At 40.2% G+C, this 17,046-nt stretch overlaps 1 protein-coding gene across 5 annotated transcripts in view; it reads left to right on the top strand.

Moving 5' to 3' along the window:
- Positions 1 to 17,046, top strand: part of fars2 (phenylalanyl-tRNA synthetase 2, mitochondrial) — a 446,969-nt gene that overhangs the window by 248,520 nt on the left and 181,403 nt on the right. For all 5 annotated transcript variants that reach the window (XM_060849841.1, XM_060849840.1, XM_060849839.1 and 2 more), the window contains one exon: positions 7,448 to 7,608. In XM_060849841.1, the coding sequence (XP_060705824.1) occupies positions 7,448 to 7,608 (161 nt within the window). The remainder of the gene's footprint in view (positions 1 to 7,447; positions 7,609 to 17,046) is intronic.

Raw genomic sequence — 17,046 nt, forward strand, 5'->3', positions numbered from 1 at the left:
GCTGAGCTATTGTTGTTATCTTTCCTTGTCTCATTGATGAAGGTAACTCCAACTCCAGAGTGTCTGCCGATTCCAGCAGTTCTGCTTTGTTCACCCTTTGTCAAGCCTCCAGGAAACTCTTAGTGACTGAAAGAGCCATTACTACGCCAAACACTGCTTAAACCATCCAAATTCAACACTCAGAGCAAAAGACACAAACCCCTATCACTTGTTGCCTTTGAGCCCAACAACTCTAATTCCACATTGGAACTATAGATTAAATCCTGGATGAGCCAATCTGTTATGGACCAGGCCACACCCTCTCAAAATATTTAAAGAAGGAAGCCCAGACCCTAACATTTATTTATTAAAAGGCAGATGAAAAAGTGGATATTTCAGGAGTGATGCAGCTGGTCAAGGTACCTGGCTTCAAGCAAAACAGAACTTACTTACACACTACATTTGAAACATGATTGAAAGAAAACAGAATTTAGAATAACAACTATTTGAAAATCCAACTGACTCAAAATTGCAACTTAGCGAAGCTGTTCTATTTCCTGCAACATCCCATAAACACACCCCATGGCAAATGGTAAATTCAAACACAGGTTTTTACAAGTCTGAGCAATTTAAGAGAGAAAGTTCAGGCAAGACCTCTGTTGAAGTGTGAAACCCCTTTTCACTGTCGCTGCTTCTCTGGGCCTCCAGCAGTTTTTGACAGCCTGCTAAAACTAAACCAAACTAGGAAAAACCTGAACTGGGAGAACTGGCCACTCCTCTTTCATTGTATAATTGATTTAAAAAAAACCTAAAGGCCTCCCCGATTATTGACTTAGGCAGTGTCTGACATTTTGGCACCACTGACTTTATAACCCCTCTTGAAGAAACCAAGGACAGCATAATCTTGTAAAGGGACAGTACCATCACAGACTCTGTACTCTATAACTCAGAGTCAGTGGAGAAGCTGGGAGAAGTTATCAGGCATGACAACAGGCTATTGTCAGCACACATGTAGAAACTGACTTTGAGGGGTTGGTGAATAGAGTAGGAATAGTAATTCTTTTTAAAACTAGCATGGACACTGAGAGTCTCAACTTCAGGCAGGGGATAGCTATTGAAAGCACCAACTGCCATTGCTCATGAGCTTCATTTTCATATCCTAATATCACACTTGCACTCACCTGCAACCAATTTCTGCATACATAACCACGGCAGCCTATGATACTTTGTGGGATTGACCAACAGCTCTCAGCAGGTGACTTTTCTAACCCTGTAACCCTGAAGCCCAGTGAAGGCCTAACCTTGCCAGTTATGCACTTAATTCAGAAGCAATGCATGTTTTTCACTAGTTCTCCAATTAATGGGCTGGAACCCAAGTCAGTTAGATTAAATTCAACTTTGCATTTCAGTTGATGTCAGTGAGAATTAACAGGGTGCCAAAGGTAGTTTCTTGGGCAACACCAGAGGTTGTTGTCTGTGAACAGGAAGACACCATTGGAGGTAATTCTCAGGCTACAGCTGGATTTTAAAAAAGGCCCAAAGATGAGTCAGCCTAACAAGAACTGGGAGAACAATTTCCCAATAAAGATCTTCTGGCCAGCATGATGTGCAATTTTTTTGGACTTCTTATTTTTTCTTACTTTTGTTCTTATTTTAGTATCTGATCAAATAGATTCAAGTAAGGTATACTGTTATCAAAATGATTAATTGAAAAGTGTAGTTCTTTTTATCTTTATCTAAACCCTGATGCTGGAATAATCATTAAAAACCGACATTTTGGGAAAGCAAATCTTAGCAGAACATATTCACTTAATGGTAAGGTCCTAGGGAATGTTGCTGAACAAAGAGACCTTGGAGTGCAAGTTCATAAATCCTTGAAAGTAGAGTCGTAGGTAGATAGGATAGTGAGGAAGGTGTTTGGTATCCTATCTTTTATTGGTCAGAGTATTGAGTACAGGAGTTGGGAGGTCATGTTGCGGTTGTACAGGGCATTGGTTAGGTCACTTTTGGAATATTGCGTGCACTTCTGGTCTCCTCCCTATCGGAAAAATGTTGTGAAACTTGAAAGGGTTCAGAAAATATTTATAAGAATGTTGCTAGGGTTGGAGGCTCTGAGCTATAGGGAGAGGTTGAAAAAGCTGGGACTGTTTTTCCTGGAGGCTGGGGGGTGGGGGGGTGACCTTTTAGAGGTTTATAAAATCATGAAGGGCATGGATAAGGTAAATAGACAAGGTATTTTCCCTTGTAGGGGTAGGGGAGTCCAGAACTAGAGGGCATAGGTTTAGGGTGAGAGGGGAAAGACATAAAAGTAGTGTAGGGGGCAACATTTTCATGCAGAGATGTGTGTGTGGAATGGGCTGCCAAAGGAGGTGGTGGAGGTTAGTACACTTGCAATAGTTAAAAGGCATCTGGATGGGTATATGAATAGGAGGGGTTTGAAGGGACATTGGCCAGATGTTGGCAGGTGGGACTAGATTGGGTTGGGATATCTGGTCAGCATGGCCAAGTTGGACCCAAGGGTCTGTTTCCATGCTGTACATCTCTACGTCTCTTTGACATTCATCTAAATGTTAGCATTTAGGAAAGTCAAAAACAAGTTACTTAATAGTTTACTGGCAGCAAATGAAGGATATGATTGGACCAGCAGCTCGACAGCCATTTTCCAATCCACTTTCTTATCTGTTGTCCCATGGATCTTGGACAAGGCCTCATGGGTGGCATAAACAGCCTTGGCTGGCCACGTTCTGGCCCATAGGCCACCTCTTGGCCAACCCTCCTGGACCATCACTATCCATAGCTCTAGAAAGTGGGCATGCTTGAAAAGTAATATGTTGTTACAGCAATTCCAACGTTTTGAAGTTGATTCAGTTGACCAGATAGCCAGTGTGGGTCAGTTTGGTGCCAGCAGCACAAAGTTCAGTTGCTGTTATGGCTGAAGCGGATTGAGGAACTGCCTCCTTTAACTGCACTTCATGTAGAATGTGGTAATGTGAACCTGTTTTCAGGCAGAAGACTCTGGAGAAGAAGTAGAAACTGAAACACAGGTGATTTTAAGTGAAAACTGATTGGAAAGTGGAAATTAGTTCAAAGTGCAAATGAACAAACTGTCATAGCTGGCATGATAATTTAATCATTTTCATTTCCAACTTCTATAGAGCTTCATATAACTGATGAAAAAATGCATGGGTTAGACATTGGAATAAAAATGTCTGAGATATCAGATCAGTTGGATTTTTCATCTTGCTGTTACATCTGATTTCTACTACCTTGTGTTTTCAGCACCACAGGTTGAATAACAGATTGCACACCAATACACTGCAACATCACATCAGCTTTCTGAGTACTTCCTCATGCTTCCTGGTGCAGTTTCTTTATTTCCCTAGTTGTTATGTATGGTGGCATTGTAAATGCATTCCTAGTGTTTTATGAATTTTTTTACACATATCCACCAGTGTAATTTGACTGTTAGTAGTTGTATTGAGAAAAACATACAGCAAAACATTTTTTAAAATCAGAAAAACAACGAGCAAGCAGGAAATGCAAAAGAAGGCCAATTATTCTGGAGCAGTGTAGCTATGAGAAAAACTTAATGTGCGTTATATAATAGTAACAGTTTGGTTAACAATAATATCAGATAAAAAGACCACTTGATGGTTGCTAATTCCCATTACAGGAGGAACAGTCTTCTTTGTTGTTGCTTTAAAATATACATGCTGGGCACATAGGACATGGCTGAATTTAATTATGCTGCATCAGTCCCCAAGGATAAATGTAAGAAGTAATGTTCAGCATAGTGAAGATGTTATTTACTGTCTGTAATTCAGTATTGTGCACCTTGCAGTCGTCTGTGGTTTTACCACATTATTGTTAACCTCGAGAAGGTAGATATAGATTTGGAAACTATCCATCATAAAAATTAGGAAATGGTAGTTTTGTTCGAGATGTTTTGTCGGGTTAATATCACTCATCTTTGCTGCTTCCAGATCCTGTGTGGACAGTTTATCTTTATTGTTGAACATGCAATTCAGCAATCCATAACTTCAGACAAAAGACTTGTTGCATGAATTGTTTGCTGTAACCTTGACAGAAGTGTCATGTCTGCTTATAGAACTTTACCCCAAGCAAACTGACCCAACAGTTTAGTGAGGTTGTAGGATCATAAAATCCCTAGAATGTGGAAGCAGATCATTTGGCCCGTCGAGTCAACAACGACTGTCTGAAGAGCATCCCACCCACACCCAACTCCCTACCCTATCCCTATAACCCTGCCTTTCCCATGGATAATCCACCTAGCCTGTACATCCCTGGATATTATGGTCTATTTAGCATGCTGGTCCATCTAACTTGCATATCTTTGGATGATGAAAAGGAGGAAAAGGAGCACCGGGAGGAAACCCACAAAGACATGGGCAGAATGTGCAAACTCCAGATAGACAGTCACCCGAGAATAGAATCAAACCCATGTCTCTGGTGCTGTGAGACAGCAGTGCTAACCACTAAGCTACCATCCACCCCCATGTTATGCCAACTACAAATAAACTAACTGGTTTATTTTGCACTTGGTAGGTGAATGAAGAGAACAATACTTATGGGAAGGCCCTACTCTATTTAGTTTATTTATTCTTCTTAAGGAAAACAGAAATAGAATTTCTCATGCTGCTTTTGCTTGTGCCGTCTGTATTACATATTTAGTTCAGTTGTGATTGTCCGAATTGCTTTTATCTTTTAGGAAATCATGCATGTTCTCCAGCTCTCTTCTTCAATAAACCTTTTCAATAACTGACATAAACCTAGACATTCACTGCTGTTTTTTTCCTGACTGGACAGGAATCTAACAGATTGACTTCTGATCCTGGCTTAGATTTCCATGTCAGGATTGTTGACCTGTGAGAGTACTATTTAAATTGGTCAACTATTTTCTAATTGAGATCCTTAGACATTTCCTCCCATGGTTCTCAAGTGGAAATATCTGACCATAATGTTTTGGCTACTTTGGTTTTGGAATACGATTGTTGAAAATGTGTTGCTGGAAAAGCGCAGCAAGTCAGGCAACATCGAAGGAGCAGGAGAATCGACGTTTCGGGCATGAGCCCTTCTCCTGCTCCTTGGATGCTGCCTGACCTGCTGCACTTTTCCAGCAACACATTTTCAGCTCTGATCTCCAGCATCTGCAGTCCTCACTTTCTCCTCTTTGGAATACAATTGCTCAGTCTAAAATTGCACAATTAACTTACAAACTTACTCACTGCACTTTTGGGCTGCCTTGACACTTGTAATGCAGATAATGTCATGGGCACATTTCTAATCCTAATTCTCAAATTTATAAAGCAATTTACCTAAGTTAGATATCAGTCACAATGAGTATCTGAGGTATCCAAAACTTTTATTTTGATCTCAAAATCTTTATTGTTTATTGGGATATTCCAGTCTCATAAAAGCATGACAACAGCTCAGTATATGCTAATCAGCCAATCTCAGCTGTAGTGAAAGTGTTGTAATTAGTCTTGATATGTACAGGCCAGCAAAGAAAAAAAACTAGCAGTTTTTTTTTCCCTGAGCTTATAGAATTGCAAATCTCGATACCAAGTGTGGACAAGGTCTCCTTTGCTGTGATGACGTCATGACGAAAATCCTGCTAACTTTAGATTAGATTAGATTACTTACAGTGTGGAAACAGGCCCTTCGGCCCAACAAGTCCACACCGACCCGCCGAAGCGCAACCCACCCATACCCCTACATTTACCCCTTACCTAACACTACGGGCAATTTAGCATGGCCAATTCACCTGACCCGCACATCTTTGGACTGTGGGAGGAAACCGGAGCACCCGGAGGAAACCCACGCAGACACGGGGAGAACGTGCAAACTCCACACAGTCAGTCGCCTGAGTCGGGATTTTTTAATAGATTCTCAAGTGTTATGAAGGGTAAAAGGGTTGAACCCCTCTGATAATTAAATCAGCCTTGGTCTGTTATGGTGGGAATAGAAGTTTCCTTCGAATAATTAAACGTGAAACACCCAGAGAAGCTCACCTTGCACTTCGTAATCTGTTCGAAGGAATCCCTGATACTTTAATAAGTAACAAATTATTTATATAACTTAACAGGAAACAAATCAACTAAACTATTAACAAACCGAACAATTCCCCTCTACTAACTAGTTCCTAATATAACAAGATTCTCATCATATGCTATTCCAATAAACCCAAGCAGTAAGAAAACAAAAAATTAAAACTTAGTCTCTCAAAGTTCACACACAATGTGTCTTTTGGAATGCTCTGCTTTCTCCACTGTTGTCCTGCCTTTCTTATGCTGATCCTGCTGCCGGGGATTTTTCATTGTAATTTCTTCTGTGAGGACTCTTAGCTAGAAGTGTTGTGGTACCTTTTATGGTGCCTTTTTAGAGACTTTACTGAGTTTGTATGAGAGCTAGGTATTTTTTCCTCAGATGGCAGGTTTGTTATCTCTTCAGATGACTGTTGGCTTTTACCTCTCTGCCTAATTGCTCCCTTCTTTATACCCATGATGGTGATAGGTCGGAGTGGATTGGTGGGAATGAAGGTGGACAGGTAGGAAGGTTCAAGAGGGTGGTTCCCCCCCCCACCAAATTCCTGATGAGGTGTTTATGCTCGAAACATCAACTCTCTTGCTCCCTGGATGCTCTCTGACCAGTTGTGCTCTTCCTGCACCACTCTAATCTCCAGCATCTACAGTCCACCCTTTCTACTGGCTGTACAGTTCTGTGTAGTAGTAATTAAAAGTAGAGACTATATTGAATAATCTCACACTTCAACCCAGGAATGGTGAAGACAGTTGAGTGCATCAATCTCTAACCCAGCTGGGATAAGCTAACTCAGCACAGATTGGAGATGTGTAAAGAGGCTTATTGGTGTGTATGGATCAGTTACATATTAACTAGCCTGACCTAATTAGTGTAACAACTTATTTTTGATGTGTTAATGAGGTATGTCTTTTCTCTCTCCTCATTATATACAGTCATGTTAATTGCTAATATTATTGCAGAACCTTACATTCAGGGACCATATGTAAAACTAATTGAAATAAAATATAGCTCTACTAACTGAAAATTTTTCTCAATTGGTTTTCTGAACAAAAAGTTTAACGCATGTTGATTAAACCTACCTTTAAATCGATTATGAAAAAGTAAGTTTGTGTTAAGTTGAAGGTACTGTAAACCCTGATGGATAGAACTGCACACAATAAGAATCCAAGTAAATGATGCAAGATTAAATGAAAGAGCTACATTATTATCTGTGATAAATGATTAAAATCTCCTGTATGTTTTGAAGACTGGTACAGATTCTTGCTTCTGCCCTTTACCCACTCATGCTTTAAATCCATCAGCTGACAGGTTATTAGGAAGATTGTGTCTCTTGCTTTTTAAGTAGCCTAAAGATGACTGGGTTGTTGTTAATGTTCACAAGGCCTTTGATTTTTTCTGATTACAGCTGGTGCTCAAGACAAGATTGGATATGCTTTTGGTCTGGGGTTAGAACGGATAGCAATGATTTTGTATGGAATTCCAGATATCCGCTTGTTTTGGAGTGAAGATGAACGATTCTCCAAGCAGTTCCAGGTTATTGACATTGACCAGAAAGTCACATTTCAGGTTAAGAATCTATTATAATTCATATTTTTTTTCAAACTATATAAATATGTTATATAGTGAGAATTAACTATTTTTCATAGAAGTGTTGTGCCATAAATTCCTCATGTTTATGTTTCCTTTCTTCATTTCTTTATCTTTAGATTCTTCACTTTTACAATTTTAAACATTTTGTTCAGTGGATGTTGATGAAACTGGCAACTTTCTGGAGATATTATTGGTGAAAGTACTGCATCCTTGGAGCAATGATGTGTCCGTAGATGTGTTAGGTGTGGAGTTACAATACATTGATTCAATGACAATGAAACTCACACTGTCAAAGACAGTAAGCAGACATCTGCTTAAGATGCTCTTCAGGCAATTAAATCAAAGAAGAATGAGAGCAAAAAGCAGTTTAATTTTGTGGAAGAATAATTCTGACTTTATAACATCAGTGATAGCAATTTGCCAGCCCCTTGTACACTTCTCTCAGTCTTAACTCCAAATGAAAATTGAAAGTAATCAGAAATAAATATCAAGTGATGTAAAATGGAATGCTGATTTACTATACAAAAAAAACAAAAGAACTATGGATGCTGGAAATCTGAAACAAAATTAGAAATCGCTGGAAAATCTCAGCAGGTCTTGCAGCATCTGTGGAGAGAAATCAGAGTTAATGCTTCAGGTCCAGTGAACCTTCCTCAGAACACATGTTTTTCTATTGTGTCAATCTCAGCCAAAGCAGGGAGGCAGAATGTTAGCATGACCTTAGACTGCAACCATTAGATGCATATTGTTGAAGGTTAATAACAGGCATTAATTCTGTCTCTGAATATCTGCTCCTCTGTATATAACTTCTTTTTCACTTAGAGCTGCCTGACATGGTTAAGAGCTCAGTATGTTGGTAAACCTGTATGTTGCAAAATAAATTGAAGGTCTGACATGCCGGTCAATTTTAACCTTGGCTTCACCTTGCTTATCAGACTCCCAAGGCTCTTGTTTGTTTCTTGCATCTTAATAACCTTGAGGAAGCATAGAGCTTTACACTTCCCCAAGTCAAGCGGCAGCAATTAGTCTTTGAAACTTGTAGTAAATACTTCCAGTGGTCAGTATCATGCCAATGTAAAACAGGTAGACATGGTAACATAGAGTAGCTTCCACCATTATGTTGTTTAATATCATCCAGGGTAAAATATAAGAAACCACAACTCGTGGGCTCATGTTTGCTTGAGCTAGGCTAGTTTTATCTAGTAAAAGCTAGTTCAACTTACCTATCGACTTTAAAATGTTCCACATAATTAGAGTTCTGTGTACATATAGCCTAAGTAAATAATTAAAGTCTGCTTTGTGCACTAGTTTTTGAGGACATAACCAGAAGGATTGATGAGGATCAAATAGTAGATGTTGTCTACATGGACTTTAGTAAAGCCTTTGACATGGTTCCGTATGGTAGACTAATTAGTGAAGTTAGATCAAATGGGATTCAGGGAGAGTCTGCAGATTGGATAAAAAAAATTGGCTGATGGTAGGGCACAGAGGATGGTGGTGTATGGTTGTTCTGCAGACTTATGGCCTGTGACCAGCAGTGTTCCACGGAGATTGGTACTGCGTCTACCTTTGTTTGTCAATTTATGAATGGATTTGGATGAGAATTTAGGAAGTATGACCAGTAAGTTTGTGGATGACATCAAAATTTGTGGTATAGTTGACAGTGAAGAAGGTTACCTAAGATTATAAAGGGATCTTGATCAATTGAGCCAATGGCTGAGGAGTGGCAGATGGAGTTTAATTTGAATGAATGTGAAGTATTGCATTTTAGTAGAACAAACAAAAAGCAGGACTTATACAATAAGTCATTCCTGAAGAAGGGCTTATGCCCGAAACTTCGATTCTCCTGTTCCTTGGATGCTGTCTGACCTGCTGCGCTTTTCCAGCAACACATTTTCAGCTCTGATCTCCAGCATCTGCAGTCCTCACTTTCTCCTCCTTATACAATAAGGCCCTGGGTAGTGTTGTGGAACAGAAAGACCTAGAGGTTCAAGTACATAGTTCTTTAACAGTTGCATCATAGGTAGACAGGGTGGTTAATATTATATTAGATTAGATTAGATTCTCTACAGTACAGAATAGGCCCTTCAGCCCAACAAATCCATACCGACCCTCCGAAGAGTAACCCACCCAGACCCATTCCCCTACTCATGCACCTATCACTATGGGAAATTTAGTATGGCCAATTCACCTGACCTGCATATCTTTGGAGCATGAGAGGAAACCAGAGTACCCAGAGGAAACCCACGCAAAAACAGGTAGAATATGCAAACTGTACGCAGAGAGTCGCCTGAGACTGGAATCGAACCGGATCCTGGGTTAAGAAGGTGTTTAGCACGCTTGCTCAGACCACTGAGCATAGGAGTTGGGATGTCATGTTGAGGTTGTACAGGACGTTAGTGAGGCCACTTTTATAGTACTATGTGCAGTTCTGGTCGTCCTGCTATAGGAAGGATATTATGAAGTTGGAGAGGGTTCAGAAGAGATTTACCAGTATGTCGCTGGGTCTGGAGGGTTTGAGTTATAAGGTAAAGTGGTTAGGCTAGAGCAAAGGAGATTGAGGGGTGACCTAATAGAGGTTTAGAAAATCATGAGGGGCCCAGCTAAGGTAAAAAGCAAAGGTCTTTTCCCGAGGGTGGGTGAGTTCTAAACTAGGAGGTATATTTTTAAGGTGAGAGGAAAAAGATTTAAAAGGCACCTGAGGGGCATTTTTTTCACTCAGATGGTGTTTGTATGTGGAATGAACTACCAGGGAAATTGTAGATGCAGGTACACTTACAACATTTTAAAAATATTTGGAAAGGTAGATGAATAGGAAAGGTTGAAAGGGATTTGGGCCAAATCCAGGCAAAGTGGGACGAGTTCAGTTTGAAAAACTGGTTGGCATAGACTGGTTGAACCGAAGGGTCTGTTTCCATGCTGTATGACCCTATGACTCTATGACCCATGTATGCCCACAGTGAGAAAGCAAAAGCAATGGAAAAATTATGCCTCATAAGTTTATTGTAGTCAACCTTTGTAGAATACAAGAATAATAGGGTAGCTGCAACAGTTGCTGGAAATTATCAATAAGGTATGTCATCTGTTATCTGTGCATTGCACACTTTGACTAGTTTATGTCATAAAACCATTTTACCTAAGCACTCTTGTCGGCGATGTGGACAAAGTGACACAATATTCAGTTTGCAGCTTGACTTGATTTTATTAATAAAATATTCCTTATTAAAATGACCATGTGAGCATTTCCCAAATTCCCACAATATTTACCCTCTATCTATCACTATCTATCTGAGGATATTGCCGGAAATGGTCCACATGTTTGAGCTCGACCTTGGAATCTCCTTCCTTTCTGACATACGGCCAGCTCTCTTCCATACACATGGGTCTTGCAGGCCATGGCAGATCTTTTCCTGTGTCTTCTTGCTTTGCTGAAAAGTCTTCTGCTGGGAATCTTGCAAGTCTTCACTGAGGGGGTGGCTTCCAGGTATGTGTTTATATACCCCTTCACCCCTGACCTTCCCAAATCAACCATGACCTTGGCCAGTAGGGTCTTGAAAAGGGTTCAAAGCTTCCAATTGGGTCATACCAACACCCTCCACTGTTCCCATGTTGGGGAGGTGTAAAATGCAAATCCTCAGGCACTGGCTGCAAATCAAGGCACCAGAAAGTCTGTTCAGCACTTCTCCAATGCACAACCCTCAGGCTAGTTGTAACTGGTTTCCCCTGAAACTTTGTGACCTCTTTAAGTTTGGTATCCATTTTCTCTGTAGCTGATAACTGCTGATTACTGTTTAATTTAGCTTGGCCAATTTCAATCAGGCCTGATTTCTTCAGCTGTAGGTCAATTTAGAATATCCAGTTTTGGGTCTGTAGTCGCTTGACCATACATGTCTTCAATAGAGACAACTTGCACAACTTTATGTACACAGTGAAGAAATTAACCTGCTGAATTTGTACATATAGGAAATTTGGTGCGCATGGCTCACGTTTTTCAAAGCAAGTAGATCAGTTATTGGTGAATCTGGGTACGATTTCTATTGTTCCAACAGCAAATCAAATATTAGACTTTAGTTTGTTTCAGTCGATGATAATGCATCTTTTAGTGATGGTTCCAGATTCCTCGGATTTTTTAAATAATGTAGCAACAGTTATAAGCTTGAATCTATAGATAAAAGTATAAATTTAGAAAATGTCAATGGAAAAATGTAGGAACAGCAGTGAGGTTTCCTGTGCATGGTTGATTGCTCTAACCCTTGATCTGAGCAACAAATTAGTTTGTCAATTACAAATTTAGTGAAAACGATTGTTGATAAAAATCCATACTACTGCTCAAAGCCAATTTAAGAATGATTAACTTTGAAGTTTAAGCTACATATGTAGTCCATTTATTGCTTTAAATTGAGTTTCATCCTTTCAGTACTTAAACATATTAGTTGGAATAGAGGGTCGAACTCGTGACTGAATAATGTCAAAAAAGTTCATATTAGGGATATTTTTTTGAAGCAGCAAGCTAGAATCTGTGTGACATGGACCATGTACTTCAGGAAGTTAAAGTGGAAAGAATTTAAATTATTGAAAATGTTCTAACTTAAGATTGTGCTAATGCACTCAAGGTTTGAAGTTCCAGTCACAGAAATTGCTGGGGAAACTCAGCAAGTCTGGCAGCAGAAAGTAGAGTGAACGTTTTGGGTCCAGTGACCTGTCTTCAAAACTGTTACCTGCCTATCTGCCCTAGCCTATCAGAAGCAAGATTTTGACAAAACCAAACCCAAGCGCTTGTGGAGAGATAAACAGAGTTAATCATTCAAGTCTCGGAACTGAATTTTTTAAAAATACTTTTGGCAGAGGAGGAACAAGATGGCGCAGAGGTGAAAGACAAAGAATGTATCAATACTGATAAAAGAGAAAAATATGTAAAATGGGTGTGAATTAAGTTGAGACGGAGAGAATTGTCCTCTCTACTAAAGGCAAAGTAAACTTTTGGGGCAGCACGGTTGCTCAGTGGTTAGCACAGCTGCTTCACAATGCCAGGGACCCAGGTTCAATTCCACCCTCGGGTGACTGTGTGAAGTTTGCACGTTCTCCCCACGTCTGCGTGGATTTCCCCTGGGTATTCCAGTTTCCCCTCATAGAGTCATAGCGATGTACAGCATGGAAACATACCCTTCGGTCCAACCCGTCCATGCCAACTAGATATCCCAACCCAATCTAGTCCCACCTACCAGCACTCGGCCCATATCTCTCCAAACCCTTCCTATTCGTAGACCCATCCAAATGCCTTTTAAATGTTGCAGTTGTACTAGCCTCCACCACTTCCTCTGGCAGCTCATTCCATACACGTGCCAACCTCTGCATGAAAATGTTGCCCCTTAGGTTCCTTTTATATCTTTCCCCTCTCACCCTAAACCTATGCCCTCTAGTTCTGGACTCCCCGACCCCAGGGAAAAGACTTTGTCTATTTATCCTATCCATGCCCCTCATAATTTTGTAAACCTCTATAAGGTCACCCCTCAGCCTCCGATGCTCCAGGGAAACAGCCCCAGCCTATTCAGCCTCTCTCCATAGCTCAAATTCTCCAGCCCTGGCACCATCCTTGTAAATCTTTTCTGAACCCTTTCAAGTTTCACAATATCTTTCCGATAGGAAGGAGAGCAGAATTGCAGGCAATATTCCAACAGTGGCCTAACCAATGTCCTGTACAGCCGCAACGTGATGTCCCAACTCCTGTACGCAATAATCTGACCAATAAAGGAAAGCATACCGAACGCCTTCTTCACTATCCTATCTATTTGCGACTCTACTTTTAAAGAGCTGTGAACCTGCACTCCAAGGTCTTTTTGTTCAGCAACACTCCCTAGGACCTTACCATTAAGTGTATAATTCTTGCTAAGATTTGCTTTCCCAAAATGCGGCACTTCGCATTTATCTGAATTAAACTCCATCTGCCACTTCTCGGTCCACTGGCCCATCTGATCAAGATCCTGTTGTAATCTTCTTCACTGTCCACTACACCTCCAATGGTTCAAAGATATGCAGGCTAGGTAGATTAGTCTGCTAAATTGCCCAGTGTCCAAGGATGTACAGGCTAGGTTGATTAGCCATGGGAAATGCAGGGTTGTAGGAATGGGATGGGTCTGGGTGGGATACTCATCGGAAGGTCAGTGTGGACTCAATGGGTCAAATAGTCTGCTTCCATATCATAGGGATTCTATCATTCTAAACAAGACAAGGCTGATCAGTGGCAAATGGAATTCAGTCTGGATAAATGTGAGGTTATGCACTAGGGCAGGATAAACAAGGCAAAGAAATGCATGATGAAGAGTAGGGCCCTGGGAAACACCAAGGATCAGAATGGTCTCGGCGTGCATGCACACCATTCCTTTAAGTATGAGGACGGGTGGATAAAGTGGTGATGAAGGCACATGGCATACTTGCATTTAGTAACTGAAGCGCAGAGTTTACGAGCAGAGGGATAATGCTAGAACTGGATAAAGTGTTGGTTAAGCCACAGCTAGGGTATTGTGGTTCTGGAATCTACATGAAATGAAAGATATGATAGTATTGGAGAGGGTGCAGAGGAAATTTACCAGCATGTTTCCTGGGCTAGAGAGTTTCAGTTATGAAGAGAAATGGACAGACTGGAGTTGTTTTCCTTAGAGCAGAGGAGTTTGATAAGGGGACATGATTGAGGAGCATGGATAGGATAGACAAGAAGAAACGTTTCCATTTTGACAGAGAGATCAATGAGCAGGGATACTAATTTTAGAGGAGATGTGAAGAAAAACATTTTCACCCAGAATATGATGGGAATCTGGATCTCATTGCCTATAATGTTGATAGAAGCAGACACCCAAGTGAAACGTGTTTGGAGGTGAATTTGCAATGTCAAGGCATGCAAGGCTATGGGCCAAGTCTGAAAAATTGGATTTGAATAGTTAAGGGCTTGTTTTCACCTGGGGCAGGCATAATGGATCAAAGGACCTTTTCTCTATGTACTCCATGACCCTAAGGCTGTAGGGGTTTAAAGATTAAGGAAGGGAATGAAAGGGAAAAGTGGAAAACAGACATCTGAAGTTATGGAATTCAGTGCTGGGACATTTGAGCATGTAAAGTGCCAAAGCCAAAAATGAGGTGTTGTACTGAAAGCTTTGCATTGTGGTTCATTGGAGCGTTGTTGCAAATGCAGGATGCAAATGTTTGCCCAGAGGTAAGGTGATTATTGAAATAGCAAACTGGAATCATTGTTAGAGACAGAGTGGAGGAGTTCCCCTAAGCAGTCACCCAGTCTGTGTTTGTAAGGTGAATATGGTAAAGTAGATTGAAAGAAGTACAAGTAAAATGCTGTTTCACTGCAAGCTGTATTTGAGCCATTAGACATTAAAGAGTGAAGAGATGAGTTTCCATACCTTCCGTGGAAAAAGATATGGAGTTTCCAACACCTTTCTTTTCTGAAGAAGTCATATCAGACTCAAAGTGTTAACTCTGTTTCTATCTCCACAAATGCTGCCAGACCTGTTGAGTTTCTGCAGCATCCTGTGTTTGTTTCAGATTTCAAGCATCTGCAATATTTTATTTGAATATTTTTATAAGTATCAACAAATCGCGGTTGAATGGCACAATGCTGCCATTTTCCTGAAATTTGATAGCATTTGTGCAGTCTAAAATGTAAATTACCAATATTCAAGATCAAATTTAGCCTTGTTGTGTCTGTGCAGCTGAACTAACTATTCATAAAGTGATGACTACTCATAAATGTGCAGTCTAACACATAAATACAATTTTGACTTTCTGTTATCCTCTTTGTTTTTGACCTTAGTCTTAAGATCAAAGAGCATATTGTAACAATAATGGTGATGAAAGTGACTAACTGAACAAGCTTTAAGGTTTGAAATGGAGTGGTTCGCATAGTATTTTGATAACCTAACACCACAAAACTAGTACAAATTTTCTGTCATTTTTGTTACTTTAGCCTTTTAAGCAAGATAAATTACTATCTTTGAAGTTTACTGTGAAGGTCAGCAAAGATGCACGTTAATTGTTACTTTATTCATTACTATCTGTTTTACTAAGTTGCTCAATACAATGGCTTTTTACAATTATTTTTTGTCTTTGGGATGTGGGCACCCCTGAGGGGGACAATGTTTGTTAATCCCTAATTCCCCCTGAACTGAGTGACTTGCAGGATATTTCAACGAGTAATTAAGTCTGTGGGTCTAGAGACACATGTCATAATTCCACCAGAGCCATAGGGGTACAGACCATTGGCCAACAGAATGTGAGACTTTGAAGCTCCAATTTGGTTTTACAATATAGCCTAGAAAGGGCTTAATTGTATCACATTGTGCCCTTCACAAATGGAGCTGGCAAAGGTGAAATGTCCTGGATATAGAAGAAATGGTCCATTTGCAGTAAATTTCTAAGGATGAAGATGACACTGAGGATCAGGACTTTCATGAGGAAGGCAGTTGAAGACAGTGTGACAGAAGATGCATTGCCAAGTCAAGGAGGCCAGGGTAACCTTTTTAGCCATCCATGTCTGGGAAGAATGAGCTTGGTTTGGACTTTGTTTAACTGGTTTGTGATTCTGTTCGTAATCTGGCAGGCAGACCCTGCTTACTGCATAGATCATGTGTACCTTGTTATTTTTGCTTGCAAATTTTTTGTGTTACTGAATTGTCTCATTATCCATGTGATTGTACACATAATATCTGCAAGTGATCTCATTTGGAGATATTTCTACACATAAACTGCTCAGCATGATCCTTAAGGAAAAAGAAGCAGTGAGACTGAGGTAACATCACATGATGCTAATGTTAGGCAGGTCTCAAGATATTAATAATGAAGCTTCTCAAAATAGCCACCAGGCTGAGAGGAATCATGAGGAATCTCCACCTGACCCTTTCATCATCCGTAATCTTCCAGTGTTTTAGCATGTATACTGATTGCTAAGTGGCCTTGAAATGTTTGAGCATTCTCTATGACAATGTTGAGCCTGTAAGAGGTAGTACTTTATGCAGCTTTTCTTGGTTGACCACTGTGCATTGAAAGCAAGTAAACATTTTACATCACACAGCCTTGAATTCCATTGAAAATCTAATATATAGAATGAACCTTTTCCCTGCAGAGGTGTGTGAAATGATGTGTGCAGGCCAGGCTTAGCACAATCTCTGCAAACTGTGTTTAGCCTCGGTGTTGTCCACATTGGCTGCAGTCATCAGTATCACGGTTCAAGGATCTCTGACAACTGAGGTCATCTGCAGTCAATCTGTCAGCTGCTTGTGAGATGTTTGCTCATTATAAACTTCTTTCATTCTTAAGATGTCTGAAGAAGCTGTTCATCTCTTATATCTATGTGACTTAACCAGGTCTGACAACAAAGATTATACAATAGGAGACATTCCAAAAGTGCAGTTG

Source organism: Hemiscyllium ocellatum, chromosome 34 (genome assembly GCF_020745735.1).
Source record: "Hemiscyllium ocellatum isolate sHemOce1 chromosome 34, sHemOce1.pat.X.cur, whole genome shotgun sequence".
Taxonomy (NCBI): domain Eukaryota; kingdom Metazoa; phylum Chordata; class Chondrichthyes; order Orectolobiformes; family Hemiscylliidae; genus Hemiscyllium; species Hemiscyllium ocellatum.